The 17,148-nt window shown below is 35.5% G+C and overlaps 2 protein-coding genes across 2 annotated transcripts in view; one reads left to right on the top strand and one right to left on the bottom strand.

The window, feature by feature from the left end:
• Window positions 1-17,148, bottom strand: part of LOC111503609 (sialin) — a 95,565-nt gene that overhangs the window by 70,050 nt on the left and 8,367 nt on the right. Inside the window, exons 3-4 of the mRNA XM_023157959.2 lie at window positions 8,498-8,722; window positions 2,708-2,792 (exon numbers count right to left, since the gene is read on the bottom strand). Coding sequence (XP_023013727.2) covers window positions 2,708-2,792; window positions 8,498-8,722 — 310 coding nt within the window. The remainder of the gene's footprint in view (window positions 1-2,707; window positions 2,793-8,497; window positions 8,723-17,148) is intronic.
• Window positions 14,924-15,500, top strand: LOC141486797 (uncharacterized). The gene is made up of 2 exons (XM_074185363.1): window positions 14,924-15,108; window positions 15,194-15,500. Exons 1-2 carry the CDS (start codon window positions 14,996-14,998, stop codon window positions 15,498-15,500), a joined length of 420 nt encoding a protein of 139 aa, XP_074041464.1. The 5' UTR covers window positions 14,924-14,995.

The raw sequence follows: 17,148 nt of genomic DNA on the forward strand, positions 1-17,148 counted from the left end.
GCTTCCCATATCTCACCGGAAAATTTCAATGACTTTTTTGTGGATATTGCAGAAAGTATCATAAAATCTTCACCTAAATTACCCATATTTGATTTACAAAACTTTAAAAATTTTCCAGCTCCCTGCAACACCTTTTTTCTCAAGCCCGTTACCGAGCTTGAAATCACAGAAGCGATAAAATCTCTAAAAGATTCAAACTGCCTAGATGCCCAAGATTTAAATAGTTCTATTATCAAGGAAACACTCAACATCATACTATACCCGTTAACCATGTTAGTAAATCTGATTTTTGAAACAGGCATATTTCCGGATTCTTCTAAGTTCTCCAAAGTGATATTTAAAAATATTTAAAAAAGGAGATATTTTTTCCTTGGATAATTTCCGTCCTATTTCCATTATCTCAATTTTTAGTAAAATTGTTGAAATACTTTTAAAAAGACGCCTATATTCCTATTTTGAAACAAATAATTTTTTCTCAAACTCCCAATATGGTTTCCGCAAAGAAAGATCTACCTCGCAAGTTGTTTTAGATATAGTTGGATATGTCATTGATGGCCTTGAAGATGGACTGCATACTGCCATTACACTTTTTGATTTATCTGAGGCTTTTGACTGCGCTGTTACTTGAAAAATTACAATATTATGGGGTGAGAGGCGTTTCGTTAACACTTATCAAATCGTACCTCACAAATAGATATCAAGCTGTTTCTTGCAATAATAACATTTCTAGCTTCAAACCTGTAGTACATGGAGTCCCTCAAGGATATATCCTTGGGCCCTTACTTTTCATCATCTACGTAAATGATTTCAGCAATTTTATGGCGCCAAATAAAACAATTCTTTATGCTGATGATACCACCTTAATCTACAGTGGAAATAGTATCAACAAACTAACAGAAATATCGGAAGACATTGAAAATAAAGCTAATACTTGGTTTCCAACAAATAATTTGAAATTAAATATCAATAAGACACAACGTCTTCAATTCTCCACTGTAGGCCCCTCAAATGATAGCGTGAAAGTGCTTGGCATAACACTTGACAATACTTTATCTTGGCATCAACATACAAATCAGCTTAGGAGCAAGTTATCCAGCACTATTTATGTTCTACGACAACTCCAAAATATTACCAGCTTCGATATATTAAAAATTACTTATTATTCGCTTTTTCATTCTCACATTGGTTATGGGATTGTTCTTTGGGGAAACTCACCTGGTTCTCTCAATATCTTTAGGTTACAAAAGCGAGCCATTCGAATATTGGCAGATGTAGGTTTTCGGGAACCGTGTCGGCCAATTTTCATGCCTGTACCAACGTTTTTAATTTTTCATGTTTTGCTAGAAATCCATAGAATTGCGAGTACCTTACCTAAACCTTCTAATATTCATCATTACCGTACGAGAAACGCTGAAAAGATCTGTACAAATCGATATCGCCTAGCTAAATCACAAAAAAATTCTTTGGATTACAACTTATATAACTGTTTACCAGTCAAGCTAAAAGATCTTAGTATGAATAAATTCAAACAATCCATCAAACAACTACTATTGGAGGGCTGCTTTTACTCTGTCTCTGATTACCTGGGGTATTTTAAAAATCGCTCCTAAGTCTCAACATACAAGCAACATACTCATCTGACTACCGTAAATATGCTATATCATGTTGTTCTTTCATGTTTTTAATGTTAATCTTTATGTTGCTCTACTTTTTATCTTAAATTATATGTTATACTCATCCGATCTGAAATTACTTTTGCTGTGCGTAAGCATATGTAATAAATTTGTCCTGATTTACTACAAACATGTAAAGTGTAATGTGGTTAAATAAACTTCTATTCTATTCTATCTATTCTATCTGGAGGAAGATTAGTTTTAATCTTCCTCTTTGAAGATGATCACTTGGTGATCGAAACACGTATCGAGGTGTTAAAATAACGGTTCGGTGTTGGGATATTTATTATTTTGGTGTAGTAATATTTATTACTACACCAAAGGTTCCAAACAGTGCATTACAAGTAAGAAATAGGAGATCCAGAGGCGGCGTAAGGCGTGGACGATGTGGGCAACCGCCCACGCAAGTCCGAGAGTGAAATAGAAAAATACCTATGGAAAATCCAAAAAGACTTTGGCAGTTTCATCCATTGAAGTAGATATAACGTCAAAGATAAATTACTAACCGATAATTAGGAAGTTCAGTACAACCAAAAGTAGAACATTTTTGTTTCTTCAATTTATTCTTTTTTTTTTAATTTTCAACCCTCGACGTGAAAGAGGGGTGTTATTAGTTTGAATTATACCTGTGTGTGTCTGTCTGTAGAACTGTACCTCCTATACTAGTATACTGATTTTGATGCGGTTTTTTTATTCAATACCTAATTTTGTCGGGATGGTTCTTAGATATGTTTTATGAAAAGGGCAACAGTCGTTTAGGAATTACCAGCTTGTTTCCAAGATTATGAAGAGAAATTATAGTTAATCATATATCCACTTGAGTGATCGACATTTTCAAGGTCTTGCCCCGCCACTGGGAGATACATATACATTTTGAATTCAGTGATTCTTCGTGAACCTATGCTGAAAGTACGAGATAAAATCCGAAAAATCCCGCAGCATACTCACTACCAATGTGATTGTTGAAACAATATTATCATCGCAATTCTCAGAGACAACGACTTTAATTTTCTTGAAAAATTATGAAATATTACCTGTGTACAGAGAAACGAAACCACTGACATGTTTAGGTTTTATCCAGGTTACTGCTAACATATGGGCTGCCGGCCAAGTAGCTCCCTAAAAAATACTTATTAGGTTGTTTCAAAAATTTTACACGTTTTTAAACGGTTTTATTTAGCGTGTACTGTTTGTCTGTATGTTTGAGTCAAATTTAGTAACTGAAATTTGACCCTCTTGGTGTTGACAAATTGATCTGATATTTTGTACACACATTTAGTTTTGATGACAATGCAATTTAATAAATTCTGTATCATTGTAAATCCAAGATGGTCGCAGTTACAAAATGGCGGATTACACATTGTTTCACAACTAATCTAATTTAGGCATAAAATGACTATACTAAAACCAATAATGATTGAGAGTAGAAGTAAGCCCAGTTGACAGCAAATCGGAGGCGTGCTTATTAATTTTTGAGAGGGTTAAGAATGAAAGAAAAATTCTTAGTACAATTAGTTGTAATATTCATACACATTTTTTATTTATTTCATTAAAACTTTGCAATATCGTAATTTACCTAATCGTTGTAGTCATTAGGTGGGCCTTATGAAAACGGAGTAATAATCGTGGTAATTATAGTAGGTACCAAATAGGTAAATTAACAATATTAATAAAAAACACAATATATATATATATATATAACTTTTTTCACTATTGGGTTGCAGCAATTGATAAGTGAACTCTTTATAACTATTCTCAAGCTTTCGAGTAACTTAAACTCATCGTCAGGGGTACTAGAAAATACAAATTACAAATTGTTGATAATAGAATATAATATAAATGTAAATGTACAAATTTTCATCTAATCTTCAACCTCAGAATCGTCACTGTTGCTACCGCTATCATCAAAGTGAATTATGATTGGTTCAATATTGTGTTTAATACGGTTGTCTACGTCCCACATTTTTTGCTCTTCTTTTAAAACATGCTGCATGCATTTCTTCCAGTCTTCTGCAGAAACAGTTCGAATAGCTTCTTGTAGGTGATGTTGCACGTCCACTAATTTAAATGTTCTGTTTTCTCGTGCCACATATTCTTTTACTTGCGCCCAGATTAATTCTATTGGGTTTAATTCGCAGCGGTATGGTGGTAACCTTAAAATTGTAATTCCACGACTTAACGCCATTTCATCCACTGTGAATTTTTTATATTTGTCTGTGTGTAATTTTGTTAGCTGAAGTAGTTCTGCCTTTAAACTATCTTTGTTATATTGGATGTTCTTATTAATTAACCATTCTTGAATTGCTGCTTTTTTCCATGATTGTTTCGGTAATGGTTCTAAATGTCGACTATGGTATGGGGCATTGTCCATAACGATGACAGACCCAGGTTCCACAAGTTGAATGATGCCTTCAAACCATTTTTCAAACACCTCCGCATTCATCTCTTCATGATAGTCGCCTGTTTTCTTAGATTTAAATATTAATTCACCATTTGGTAAAAATCCACTGTCGCCTCTTATATGCGTAACTATCAGAAGACTACCTTTTCCAGATGGCTGTTTTAACCCAACTGACAAACCTTCAATAAAGGCTTGTCGTGCACTTGTTATATTACCATTCTGCCATACTTTTTTGACCGTATGTCCTTGGTTAACCCATGTCTCGTCCATGAAGTACAATTTTTTTTTGAGCTTCCGAAATTCGTCAATTTTTCTTAGATAGTTTCTCCTCCATGCTATTATTTCTTGACGTTCAATGAGAATGCTTTTCCTGTCAGCTTTTCCGTACGTACATTTCATTTCGTGTACAAGTTTCCTAAAAGTTTCTTTACCCATTTTTGGGACCAATTCATGATCGCTAAGTGCCTCCAGAACTATTTGTAGTGTGGGCAGCTCATTTCTGAAAAAGAAACTGTGAATAGTTATGCGTATAATGGTTTTGGCTTCTTCATCAACTGTGATTTTTTTTTCGTCCGCTACTAGTTTTTGGCGTTTGTACGTCCCCATGAATTTCTGCTTCTCTTAGTATTTTGTAAATCGATGATTTTGGTACACCGGTATAATCAGAGCACATATCAAATAATTTATCTTTTGTAATTGTGGAACTTAATGATGTAGAAATGCCCGGTTGGTTATTCGGAGGTACACACGTACAATTACATCACATATGCACAAAGTCATCTTTTGGTGGCTGATGATCTCTTTCAAGACAGTGAAATACTCGCAGTACAATTTGTTTTTCTCTTACTGACCGAGAATCCGACCGTTTTACCTTTTTCGACGTGGAAGGCCCGACCATGTCTCCCATTTTTTGAGTAGTTTGAGAACGGTGTAGAAATATAATTATGTAACGCTTAAACACTTATTAGCACTATTATTTTCACCAATTGTTATCACAACACGTCGATTGCTGACTAACTTAACTGTAAAACGTACAATTCACGCTGTATAATTCACAAACCAATGATACGCTCATGGCTGCAAGTACATTAGTGAGGACTGCAACGATGAGATGGAAGTTACGGTAAAGTGACAAAGACAGAAATATCGTTGCGTACAGCGTTGCCACTAGTTGTAATAAATATCTAACACTATACAGAAAATAATGAATTTTAACTGATCAGTAATCAGGAAATGTATAAGTATTACTCATTACAAGCTCATTACTGATTTTTGTCATAAATAATACCTTTTAATCGTACTAGTATTGTGTATTATCTATAATTTGCCACAACCTACAACTCTACTGCTTACTATATTTTGATTCTGCTATAAACTGGTAACGTAAAATTCAGATATGACAACGCGCTTTACTCTCAATCATTATTGGATTTACTATAGTAGAAAAGTAGTACACTTGCAAAAAAAATGGAAATTCAAGATGGCCACAGCTACAGAATGGCGGGTTACATATTACCTTGTAATACTGAGACACTAAATGAACTGAACAGAATGAGAACAATCGAGTAACAAAGTTAGAAACTAAAAATCGAAAATGAAATAAGTAAAAAATATGTTAGAACATTTTTATTGGAAAAAAAATAATGATGTAGATAATGTACTGGAAACTGAATAATAATTCGGGAGGTCCTAAGTAGCAGTCATCAAACGACTCTCCTCAGCAATCTACGGTATCAATCAAATAAGAAAATAATGAAATCGGTGGGATAGTATTTACATAGTTAAAATACACACATCGGAAAAGTCTAGGGATATTTTTATAACATACTAAATATCATAAAAATAAATGCATGAGGTCGTTTAATTTCGAATAAATTGGTACACTCAACCACCCTGTAGATTTCTATGGGTTGAACAAAGCCTGCAAAAACGGTAACTAATCTTTTATCAAGTTTTTTACAAACTGTGGGTATTCGGCTAAAATGAATAATCTGAAAGTGTCGAGTTTGTACATTCTATGCAGTTCTTGCTTAGCAATTAAACTGGAAATATTGTGCTTTAACATGGAACGCCATCACTTACCATTGGCTGAGATGAATAGAGCTGTAGGGCTTCTTCAAGGTGGCATGCGACAAAATGATGAAGCTCTTCGTTGGAGGTCTCCCAAAGTGTTATCAGTTGATTGTGGCGGCGTTTTCGTGAAACTGGCAGTCCAGCCGAATAACATCCAGGGCGAGGACGCGCTACAACTGCAGTTCAAGACCGATTTTTGGTCTTAACCGCAAGAAGACAACCGACAATCACAGCACCTGAGTTGGTTAACGTGTTGCAGCAGACGCACCAGGTAACCATTGGTCGTGATACTGTCAGAAATCGACTGCATGAAGCATATCTCCACAACAGAAGGCCACTTAGATGTCCACCTTTGTCGAGAGGCAATCGCGGTAGAAGATTAGAGTGGTGTCAAGAACATCAAAACTGGGATGCAAATGATTGGGCCACAGTTTTGTTTACAGACGAATCCAGATTTGAATTTCATCCAGATTCTCGTCGAGTAAGACTGTGGAGACGACCTGGAAATAATGAACGTTTGAGACACGTCCAGGAAGTCCACACATACAGAGGTGGTACGGTAATGCTATGGGGCAGAATCATGATCGGCGGCAGAACCGATCTCGTTTCGTTTTTCCAAATCGCTCCCTGACAGCTCGACAGTACTTCGACACCATTCTTCTAACTATCGTCCGCCCGTTTGCTGGTGCTGTTGGTGAAAACTTCGACCTATAATGCACGATAATGCTCGTCCACATGTCGCGCGTCTAGTGACTGACTGGCTCACCAACGAAGGAGTTGATGTATTGCCATGGCCAGCACAATCACCGGACCTGAATCCCATCGAGTGTGTGGGACATGCTTCAACGAAGAATTACTCCGCATATGGGGAATATTCACACAACGTTTCAATTGAGAGAGCTTTCAATCGCTGAATGGACAAATGTACCTCAACAAGACATTGACAATCTCATTTTGTGGATGCACGATAGATGTAGGGCCGTAATAAACTAGCGTGGAGGCCATGCTTTGTACTGATTCCAATTTTTTTTGTATTATGATTTTTTTTCGGGGTGCCAAAGAAGAGCCATATTTTTTTTTAGTTTTGCTTATATGCGCACTCAGTATTTTTGACCATTTAATACATTTTGTTGTAAGTTACATTCGTTTAATAATCACCCGTCAACTTTTTTTCCCTAAAGCGATCTAAAAAAAAATTATTGCCATTTTTAAAAATATCCCTAGACTTTTCCGATGTGTGTATATTGTAAGGCTTGGCTCGATGTTCCAAAAGCTCATCTTGCACCAAAGCAAGATTTAGGTATTTTGCATAGTCTGTTGGACTATAAAGAATGTGACAACGACGTTGCAGAAATGGCCCTGACTAAAATTTTTAAACCATTTGTGAATGTAGAGTTGGTGGGGTTATCTTTTTTTGATCCCACTATTACAGACGATGAAAAGTTGTTAATGGCTAATAAATTGCTCAGTAGCACGGATGAACCATCCTTGATGAAGGATTGATAAATTTACTTACCAAAGAAATGTTTACATTAATTGACAGATTTAAAATAAAAACTCATTTCCTAACACAACATGAAAATACCTGGCCTCAAGATAATTACTCCCAAGAAGGATTGAAAATTTTCAAAACATTAAGAGTAGTTAATGATATGGTTAACCAACTTTAACAACCTTCTGACAAAAGATGAAGACGAAAAACAATATGTCCTGCAAGTTGTAAGCAAATGCCGAGCATTATTTTCAAAAACTACTGCAAAAAGTTTTAGAATAGATTAGATTTATATGTAGAATTAAGTACAATGTCTGTATCTTTTCTGTGTCTGTTTTGTATATATTATATACCTGATTTTTATATTTTGAAATAAAAAATGTCATTAGACTTATCAGTATCACTTGTTTTTTCATTATATTTCTATTTCAAACTCAAAAATATACCAAAAAAAGCCAAATTCACCACTTAATAACGTAAGATACGAAGTATGCTCCTAGACCAGGTCACGTTTCTGGGGCTAAAGGCTGTTGTAACTCGGTTTGACTTAAAATAACAACAATTATGTACACAATATAAATTTTGAAGAACAACATTAGCTTTCTTTTGAGATGTTAAGCGTGTTTTTATTATTTACCGTTCTGGAGTTACGGCTCCATATGTCAGCCTTTTCAGCGACGGGTGGCACGGGTTAACGTCGTTGAATCGAGCTCAAATTTCGGCTATCTCAATATCTGGAAGGGGGAATCGTTTTGTGGGGTCCAGAAGAATAAAAATTCCGACATCGTTTTTTTACGGCCTCCCTAGTGTTCATACATGCACAATAGTAAAATAATCTGATTCAGGACTGTATTTTACCATGAATATTCCTTGGATGAACCGTATAACTACGTGGCAAGCTGTCAACCAAGAGGCAGGAACCATAACTGCCACCACACCTGCACCTAGGACCCCTGCTCCGTATAACCTTTCTGCTCCAACTCTTGCTGCTATGCGGCTCGCTGCCAATGGGGATACGAGAGTACCCCACATGAACGCTTGTCTCAGGACAGCTTCGGTTTTATCGGTTCGCGTCATTGGTATCTGGAAAAAAATTGATATCTCAGTTTCAAGTTCCAAACACAGTGTCTCTCACATCTCATGGAAACACCCCCGTATCTTCCGTAATAATCGAGGTAGAATAATGAAACTCTCAGGACTGATGGAAATTTACCTAACACCTGAATGTGGTTGGCTAAAGTGACATACACTGCTCGCCACTCGCGATGGAACAATCCATTTTTACGGTAAAACATATTAGGGGGCAAACTATGCTCAAATTTTCTTCAGATTCGTGAACAGGACTATCAACTTACTACAAATACACTTTTCTCCTGAAAAAATTTCAGTCCTGAAAAATCCGAATTTGTCTCACTTGTAGAAGGTCACTTTTGATGATGCCCAGTTCCTTTTGATCTTTTCATATTTTATTTATTGATTGTTGCTTGTATTTCATTGTAATTTCAGTTGTTTTGCTTAAACCTATTTATGACCAGAGGGTCGTTAATGACCCAACGCCCTTTTTAATTTCTTTCGCCCTTGTCGTTACAAGTTGAGAGGAAATATTTAGGTTTTTGTTCAGTCATCATTCCAACTTTCGTGTGAATTTTTCGATTTTGTTCTGCGGTGTGCCAGTAAGAAGTGATATAGAGATGAAATCGGTTCATTGAAAACATGAGTCACAAATTATATTGGTGAGTAAGCAGTAATCTTCCATTCCAGTCATCAATTTTAAGTGATGATTGGGAACTTGAATACCCAATTCATTGAAATGAAGATTTACGTTATTCATAACCTGAAAATAGAAACATTATTTACATGAGTCGTTATCGACCCCTTGGGCAAATTTTAGTATGTTTTATAGGTTATTATTTTAGGAAAAAAACCGCTCACTGCAGCTGAGCTGTTGGAAGAAATAGAGAAGCTAGATGATGATGCCGAGATGCCCAGTGATATTATCATTACATCTCCTGAAGATAACGGATTTGATACAGATGCTGATTCCAGTGATGAGGATTGTATCGTCAGATTGAATAGTCAACAGTTAGACGCGGAAGCAGAAACAAATATAACCAATGTACACGAAACAGAAGACATAGAATTTGATGAACAAGAGGTAAAGGGTGTGATTTAGCAGCAATAACACAAACAAAGAAAAAGAAAAATTTCAATCAGAAAAAGCTTTGGACCGTCAATACAGATCTTGAGAAAGGAACTACAAATATATCTAATAACATATAATGTCTGTCTCCAATTTCTTTGACCGAAAACAGTGAGGCTATAGAATATTTTTAGATATTTACGAATACAAACGTTATGGAGCACATCGTAAAACATAGCGTTTTATATGCTTTTCAGAAAAATCACCAGTTAGAGCTTGGCACTGACGAAATGTATGCATTCCTTGCAATATTGTTTCTCAGTGAGTATGTGCCAGTTCCTCAGAGGAGAATGTTCTGGGAAACGTGAAGATGCACATAATATTCTTGCAGTGACTTCAATGAGGCGAAATCGTTTTGAAGAAATATTCAGATTCATTCACGTGGTTGATAACAATAATCTGGCCCAGAGCGATAAAGCAGCAAAGCTCCGACCTCTCATAGATAAATTATTTTGGAATAAATGGATGCAAGCAATTCATGAAGGGAACGTCTATTCGTTTTGGGTACAAGGCTTGAGTTTTAGCATCTGCTTGTGGCTATTGTATCAATTTTGATATACAGCGTGACTCACGGCGATGGTAGGTTAGACGTTTCTGGAAAAGACAAAGCATGATTTTTCTGAAAATTTCACCTCTCACATTTCCTTACCTGTTCTATCGATCTAAAATATTTTCAGCATTGCGGCGTTGCCACTTCTATCAAGAAGTCCTAGCAATTATATTTTTTTAAACGGAACACCCCGTATATTAATACATTTTTGGAATCGCTCTGGTATTCTAATACTTTTTTGTTGATAATGTCCTATACCTATCTCTATCTGTTTTCGAGATAAAAAATAAATTTTGCTAAATGTGGTCCAAAACATAGCCTTAATTGAAATCAAGTACATCAGTACTCTCAATTCATGAAAAGTTGATATTTTGATGATAGTTTGGACAAACTTGAAATATTCAAATAACACCAAGAAATCGACTCCATATCATACAGGGCGTGCTAAAATTACTATTATTTCCATTGTGCATAAAAGTAGTCAAAAGTTCATTTTTTCAAATGAAACCCCCTGTATATCACTCAGTAAATTGAAAGATGGTGAAAAATGCTTCAAGATGATATATCATGTCCCTATACCTAAATCGTCAAGTTTTCTCAATAAAGTCGGTTCTTCTAGAAACATTATTTTTTTTTATAATTTGGATTTAGGTAGCAGTGGAATTATCAAGCTTATAGCAGTTCGGTTACTTTTATAAGTAATTCACAAAGAGTTATCGACGGTATTTCGAATCATCTTCCAAAATGAATGTAAATATCTATTATTCAAATGAAGTTGTTATGAAATTATTTATTATACACATGAACAAAGTGATCAAATCATTGTCAGAACGTGTAAAAAATTCAACCAAATGTATCCTGAATTAACACCAATGAACGAGAGGAAGTTTGTAAGGTTACAAAATAATTTCCTTAACTATGGCTCAAAGTTTCCAGGGAACAACTGTACCAAAAATCAATCATTACTAGGTAGAAAGTGAGATTTTGTGGGGTAAAACATGTGAAAGTACAGACAATAACAGAATAGGATGATTCAAAATAACAAAATTGTAAACAAAATATCACATTTTCACAATGAATGCTGAAACACTTTATAATGTTTTTTGTACGCGACTTGTGGTTGCTTTTTCAATTTCCTGGGGATCCAGATCTTCAATACTCCGCACTATTCGCCGTCGAAATTTTTCTTTGGTAGGCACTGGAGTACTGTATTCCCTTTCTTTTAAAACACCCCATAAAAAAATCAAGTGGCGTAAGATCGGGTGATCTCGGTGGCCAATCCCACGGCCCTAAACGCCTAAACCAACGATCGTCGAAGAGTTCGTCAAGTTTCCTGGAAACTTCCTGAGTGGAATGAGCTGGCGCTCCGTCCAGTTGAAACCACGAATTCCTATATTCCTCTAAAGGCAAATTTTCAAGAAAATCGGTTACAGTCGTCCTTAATATTTGGAGATATCTCTCTTCATTCAGTGTGTCTTCATAATTAAAAAAGCTAATTTTATTGTTCTTCAGAATACAGAAAACATTCAGGTCAAATTTTTCTTGAAAACCCATTTCTTTTGTAACATGAGGATTATGATCAGCCCAAAAATGTTTATTCCTTCAATTGAAAATACCATCCCTCGTAAATTTTGATTCGTCGCTCCAAATTATTTTTAAGAAAAATTCCCGATCTTCCTTTGTATGAATCAAAAGGGATCCACAAAAATGCATTCTACGTTCGAAGTCTTCTGCTTTTAGAGCTTGAACTTTGATAAATTTATACGGATGCATTCCGTGATTTTTCAAAATTCGTTGAACTGAAGCATGTGATACACCTAAATCTTTTTCTGCACTGCGAATGGAAGCTTCTGGATATGCATAAAAATATGCCAAAACGTTAACAGTATTGTCCTCATTTGAAGTAACAGGTTTTGGTAATGTTGAAGGCGCTTTTAACATGGAGCCATAATTAAGGAAATTATTTTGTAATCTCACCAACTTCCTCTCGTTCATTGGTGTTAATTCAGGATTCATTTGGTTGAATTTTCTACAAGTTCTGGTAATTATTTGATCACACTGTCCGTGTATAATGAATAATTTCATAAGAACTTCTTTTGAATAATCGATATTTGCATTCATTTTGGAAGATGATTCGAAACACCGTCGATAACTCTTTGTAAATTACTTATAAAAGTAACCAAACTGCTATAAGCTTGATAATTCCACAGCTACCTAAATCCAAATTCTAAAAAAAAATGTTTCTAGAAGAAGCGACTTTATTGAGGAAACTTGAAGATTTAGGTATAGAGACATGATATATCATCTTGGAACATTCTTCACCATCTTTCAATTTATCGAGTAATATACAGGGGGTTTCATTTAAAAAAATGAACTTTCGACTACTTTTATGCACAATGGAAATAATAGTAATTTTAGCACGCCCTGTATGATATGGAGTCGATAACTTTTCATGAATTGAGAGTACTGATGTACTTAATTTCAATTAAGGCTATGTTTTGGACCATATTTAGCACAATTTATTTTTTTATCTCGAAAACAGATAGAAATAGGTATAGGACATTATTAACAAAAAAGTATTAAAATACTAGAGCGATTCCAAAAATGTATTAATATACGGGGTGTTCCATTTAAAAAAATATAATTGCTAGGACTTTTTGATAGAAGGGGCAACGCCGCAATGTTGAAAATATTTTAGATCGATAGAACAGGTAAGAAATGTGAGAGGTGAAATTTTCAGAAAAATCATGCTTTGCGTTTTCCAGAAACGTCTAACCTACCATCGACCGTGAGTCACGCTGTATACCAGGGACAAAGAAAAATAAGAAAAGGCACTAAAGTTTCAGATGTAGGATTAGGTGAATCCGTGGTTTTGCAGTTTTCCGATATATTGAAAAATTATTATGAAAACTTATCATTTTCTTTATTCTCTGATAACTTTTCCACAAATGCCACTTTGATATCCACTGTCTAACTACTTTTTTTTAATTTTCAAGTCATCTTCTGCTTTGACTTTTAGATCATACCAATTTTCAGCCGTGTTAACTATCACAGTATCATCTGCAAAACTGAGTAAATGTCCACCTTTTTTCTGCAGAACGAGTTTATCCATATATAATGTAAATAACACAGGCCCTAGTACCGTCCCTTGAGGTATTCCGCACGTTACTTTTTCTTCGGTGCCTGTTATATTTCCGATTTTTACTTTTTGTTTTCTGTTACTCAAATAACTTTTCTATAAATCGTAGGCTGCACATCTAATGCCAATGCCGTGCAGAGTAGCCAAAAGTATGCAGTGGTCAACGGTATCGAATGCCTTTGATAAATCTAAAAAGACTACTATGGATTGGACATTCATAGGCAATATTTGTTAGTGCGTGAATTACATACTGTGCGGACTTTTGTTCCCTGAAACCGTATTGTAAAGCAGACAGGATATGGTATTTGTTAAGAAATTTATTTCGTCTATGTTTAATGATTTTTTTTATTATTTTACTTAAAGATGTTATGAGTGAGATTGGGTCTGTAATTTATAATACTTTGTCTATCTCCTCCTCAATGTACGGGAGTGACAACTGATAGCATCAGGCAATGACCTAGTTCGAAAGATTTATTTATTATACAGGGTGTTTGGTAGCTGGGTGCAAACCTTCAAGGGGGTGATACACTAGCCCATGTAGAACATATTCATACAAACATTTTTATTTTCTAGCGCGTTTTTGATTTTTAAGAGAACTTTTACGATTTTTAGTACAAAAACCCAAAATTGGTCAATTGAATGCTAATAACTTCGAATCTTAACAGAATTGTCCGGTTTTTTAAATTTATTTTAGTAGTCTTATGTGTCCCCAATCGTACTAAAGTAGTTTGAAGCACCATTGTGTCCAAAAAAGTTATGTACAGAGCATTTAAACTTTACAATAAAAGAAAGAAAATAAAAAATCTGACTTTTGATGCCAATTAAAAAAAAAAATACATAGAGGTGTTCAGACACCTTTTAAAACATGCTTAGTTATTGCTCTTTCGTTTGAGGTATCATTTACCTAGCTAAGTCTTGAACTTTTTTAATTAGGGTACCTGAACCAGTTAAAGGTCGTAAATATGGATATTTGAAAAATTAAAAAAAAAGTAATTTGAATGAAATTCAGCTCAAAAACCTTTAAACCAAAATCCTAAAGCAATATGCGATATTATTTTTAGACTTACATGAAATAAATAATAAGAAACTTAGCCAAACTTGAAAGAAGAGAAAACTGAACAAAGGCCGGTGCCGGTGGCATTTTACAACAAAGAATTTGACCTGAAGCTAGTCATTAATTGAAATGCCTTCTGTTGTTATGATTTAGACCTTATGCTAGGGCCATAAACTTGCTTTTGAGTTTGTCAATTTTTAGGTACCTGAGTTGAGTAATCATCTTGGACCCCTCGCCGGGTCGGTTTGGTTGGCCAAACAAGTTCTCTAGTCACTGCTTTGCCCTTTCGAGTTACGAGTAGACGTTGATTTTGTGTTCCCCATTTCTGTAATTCACCGTGTTCAGTTGTAGCCTTTCGCTCCTGCAGGTGTTGTTTATTTTGGACTATCGAACTTTTTGTTGTGTGTGCTGCCATGGCTGAGTTTACGAGTCATGAACAAGCCGATATCATTTTTATGTATGGCAGAGCTGATGGTAACGCATCTCTGGCACGACGTTTGTACCAAGAACGTTACCCGAACCGCAGGTAAATTAATTTCTAATTGTAGCGGTAGTTAAATTTTGCCATTTTCACCTTCAAAAGACGTTAAAAATGGGTTATTTTATTGCAGGGTGCCTAACGTCCGTGTGTTTTCCAACACATATCGTAGGCTATCTGAATCTGGTATTCATCATGCTGAACCTGCAGTAAATCCAGGAAGACATAATGTCAATGTCGAGGAGCAAATTCTCGCAGCCTTCGAAGCGGATCCTACCACCAGCATCAGAGTTGTAGCGAGAGATTGGAGTACGATGCACAACGAAAAGAAATATCCGTTTCACGGCACGGTGTGCAAGGCTTGGAGGAAACGGATCCGGCGAGACGGATCCGGCGAGACGGATACGGTTCCGCCGTTTTTTGCTAAACGCAGATATTGACGACGCGTGGTTCTTAAAGTCCATCATCTGGACTGACGAATCGAAGTTCTCCAGGGAAGGAATCACTAATTTCCACAACCTTCATGAATGGGCTGATAAGGACAGCAATCCAAATTGGAAAAAACAGGTAAATAAATGATTTTTATTATTATTATTTTATTACCCATGTTCAATTTAATTACCTAAATTAACTAATTTTATTGCATTTTTGTTTCAGATTTCTTTCCAAAGACAATTTTCAATAAATGTGTGGGATGGGGTCATCGGACACACATTGGTTGGCCCACACATTTTGCCTGACAATTTGAATGGACAAAATTACCTCGAATTCATGATAAACGACTTGCCAATGTTACTCTATGATGCCGAAGTGCCAATATTGGACACGGACAGGCCGATCACATTTCAGCAAGATGGATGCCCAGCACATTGGGCTGTAAGCGTCCGCGAACACCTGAACCGCTGTTTTCCTGGCAACTGGATCGGGAGAGACGGACCCATCCCCTGGCCTGCCAGATCGCCCGACCTGACTCCGTTGGATTTTTTTGTGTGGGGTCGGGTGAAAGAACTCGTATACACAACAGAAATCACCACGAGAGAAGAATTACTTCAGCGAGTAGAGGCAGCGTTTGAAATTATGAAACAGGAAATGAAAATGAGAGTAACCACAACTGAAGTACGAAATCGTTGTAGAAAGTGTATACGCAATGGTGGAGGACATTTTGAACACCAACAATAAATTTTTACAGTACAAAACATTTTTTTCTTCAATTCCACAAAAATCCATATTTACGACCTTTAACTGGTTCAGGTACCCTAATTAAAAAAGTTTAAGACTTAGCTAGGTAAATGATACCTCAAACGAAAGAGCAATAACTAAGCATGTTTTTAAAGGTGTCTGAACACCTGTATGTATTTTATTTATTTTTTTAATTGGCATCAAAGGTCAGATTTTTTATTTTCTTTCTTTTTTTGTAAAGTTCAAATACTCTGTACATAACTTTTTTGGACAAAATGGTGCTTCAAACTGCTTTAGTACGATTGGGGACACATAAGACTACTAAAATAAATTTAAAAAACCGGACATTTCTGTTAAGATTCGAAGTTATTAGCATTTAATTGACCAATTTTGGGTTTTTGTACTAAAAATCGTAAAAGTTCCCTTAAAAATCAAAAACGCGCTAGAAAATAAAAATGTTTGTATGAATATGTTCTACATGGGCTAGTGTATCACCCCCTTAAAGGTTTGCACCCAGCTACCAAACACCCTGTATAAGCCAGAGGAGAACTTATATACTTTGAGATAATTTTTAGAGTTTAAGCTTTTATGCCATCATATCCTGGAGATTCTTTATTTTTCCAGTCATTTATGGAATTTATTACTTTACTCTCAGAAGTTGGTGAGAAGAAGATAGAATTTAGTATTTTTTTATCAATATAGTTTTTGTCTCTATTGATTTTTTTGCCAAATCTCTACCAACGCTTAGGAAATGGTTGTTGAATATTTCGGTCATTTCTGCTGGATTACTGATACTTTCGCCAGTTTTATTTTTGATTCCGTTCATTTTTCCATAGCCAGGGATTTTCAATACTTTGTTAACTGTTATAAAAAGGGGTTTCTTTTGGGCTAACTTGAAGTCATGAATGA

This window comes from Leptinotarsa decemlineata, unplaced genomic scaffold (genome assembly GCF_025532065.1).
Source record: "Leptinotarsa decemlineata unplaced genomic scaffold, Ldec_3_MD MMD2_tig00026374_RagTag_RagTag, whole genome shotgun sequence".
In the NCBI taxonomy this organism is placed as follows: Eukaryota; Metazoa; Arthropoda; class Insecta; order Coleoptera; family Chrysomelidae; genus Leptinotarsa; species Leptinotarsa decemlineata.

Bases quoted from the DNA above. Each gene is read 5' to 3' on its own strand.
- LOC141486797 (XM_074185363.1), top strand. From the start codon at position 14,996: ATGGCTGAGTTTACGAGTCATGAACAAGCCGATATCATTTTTATGTAT. The intron at 15,109-15,193 runs GTAAATTAATTT...ATTTTATTGCAG, and splicing joins GAACGTTACCCGAACCGCAG to GGTGCCTAACGTCCGTGTGT.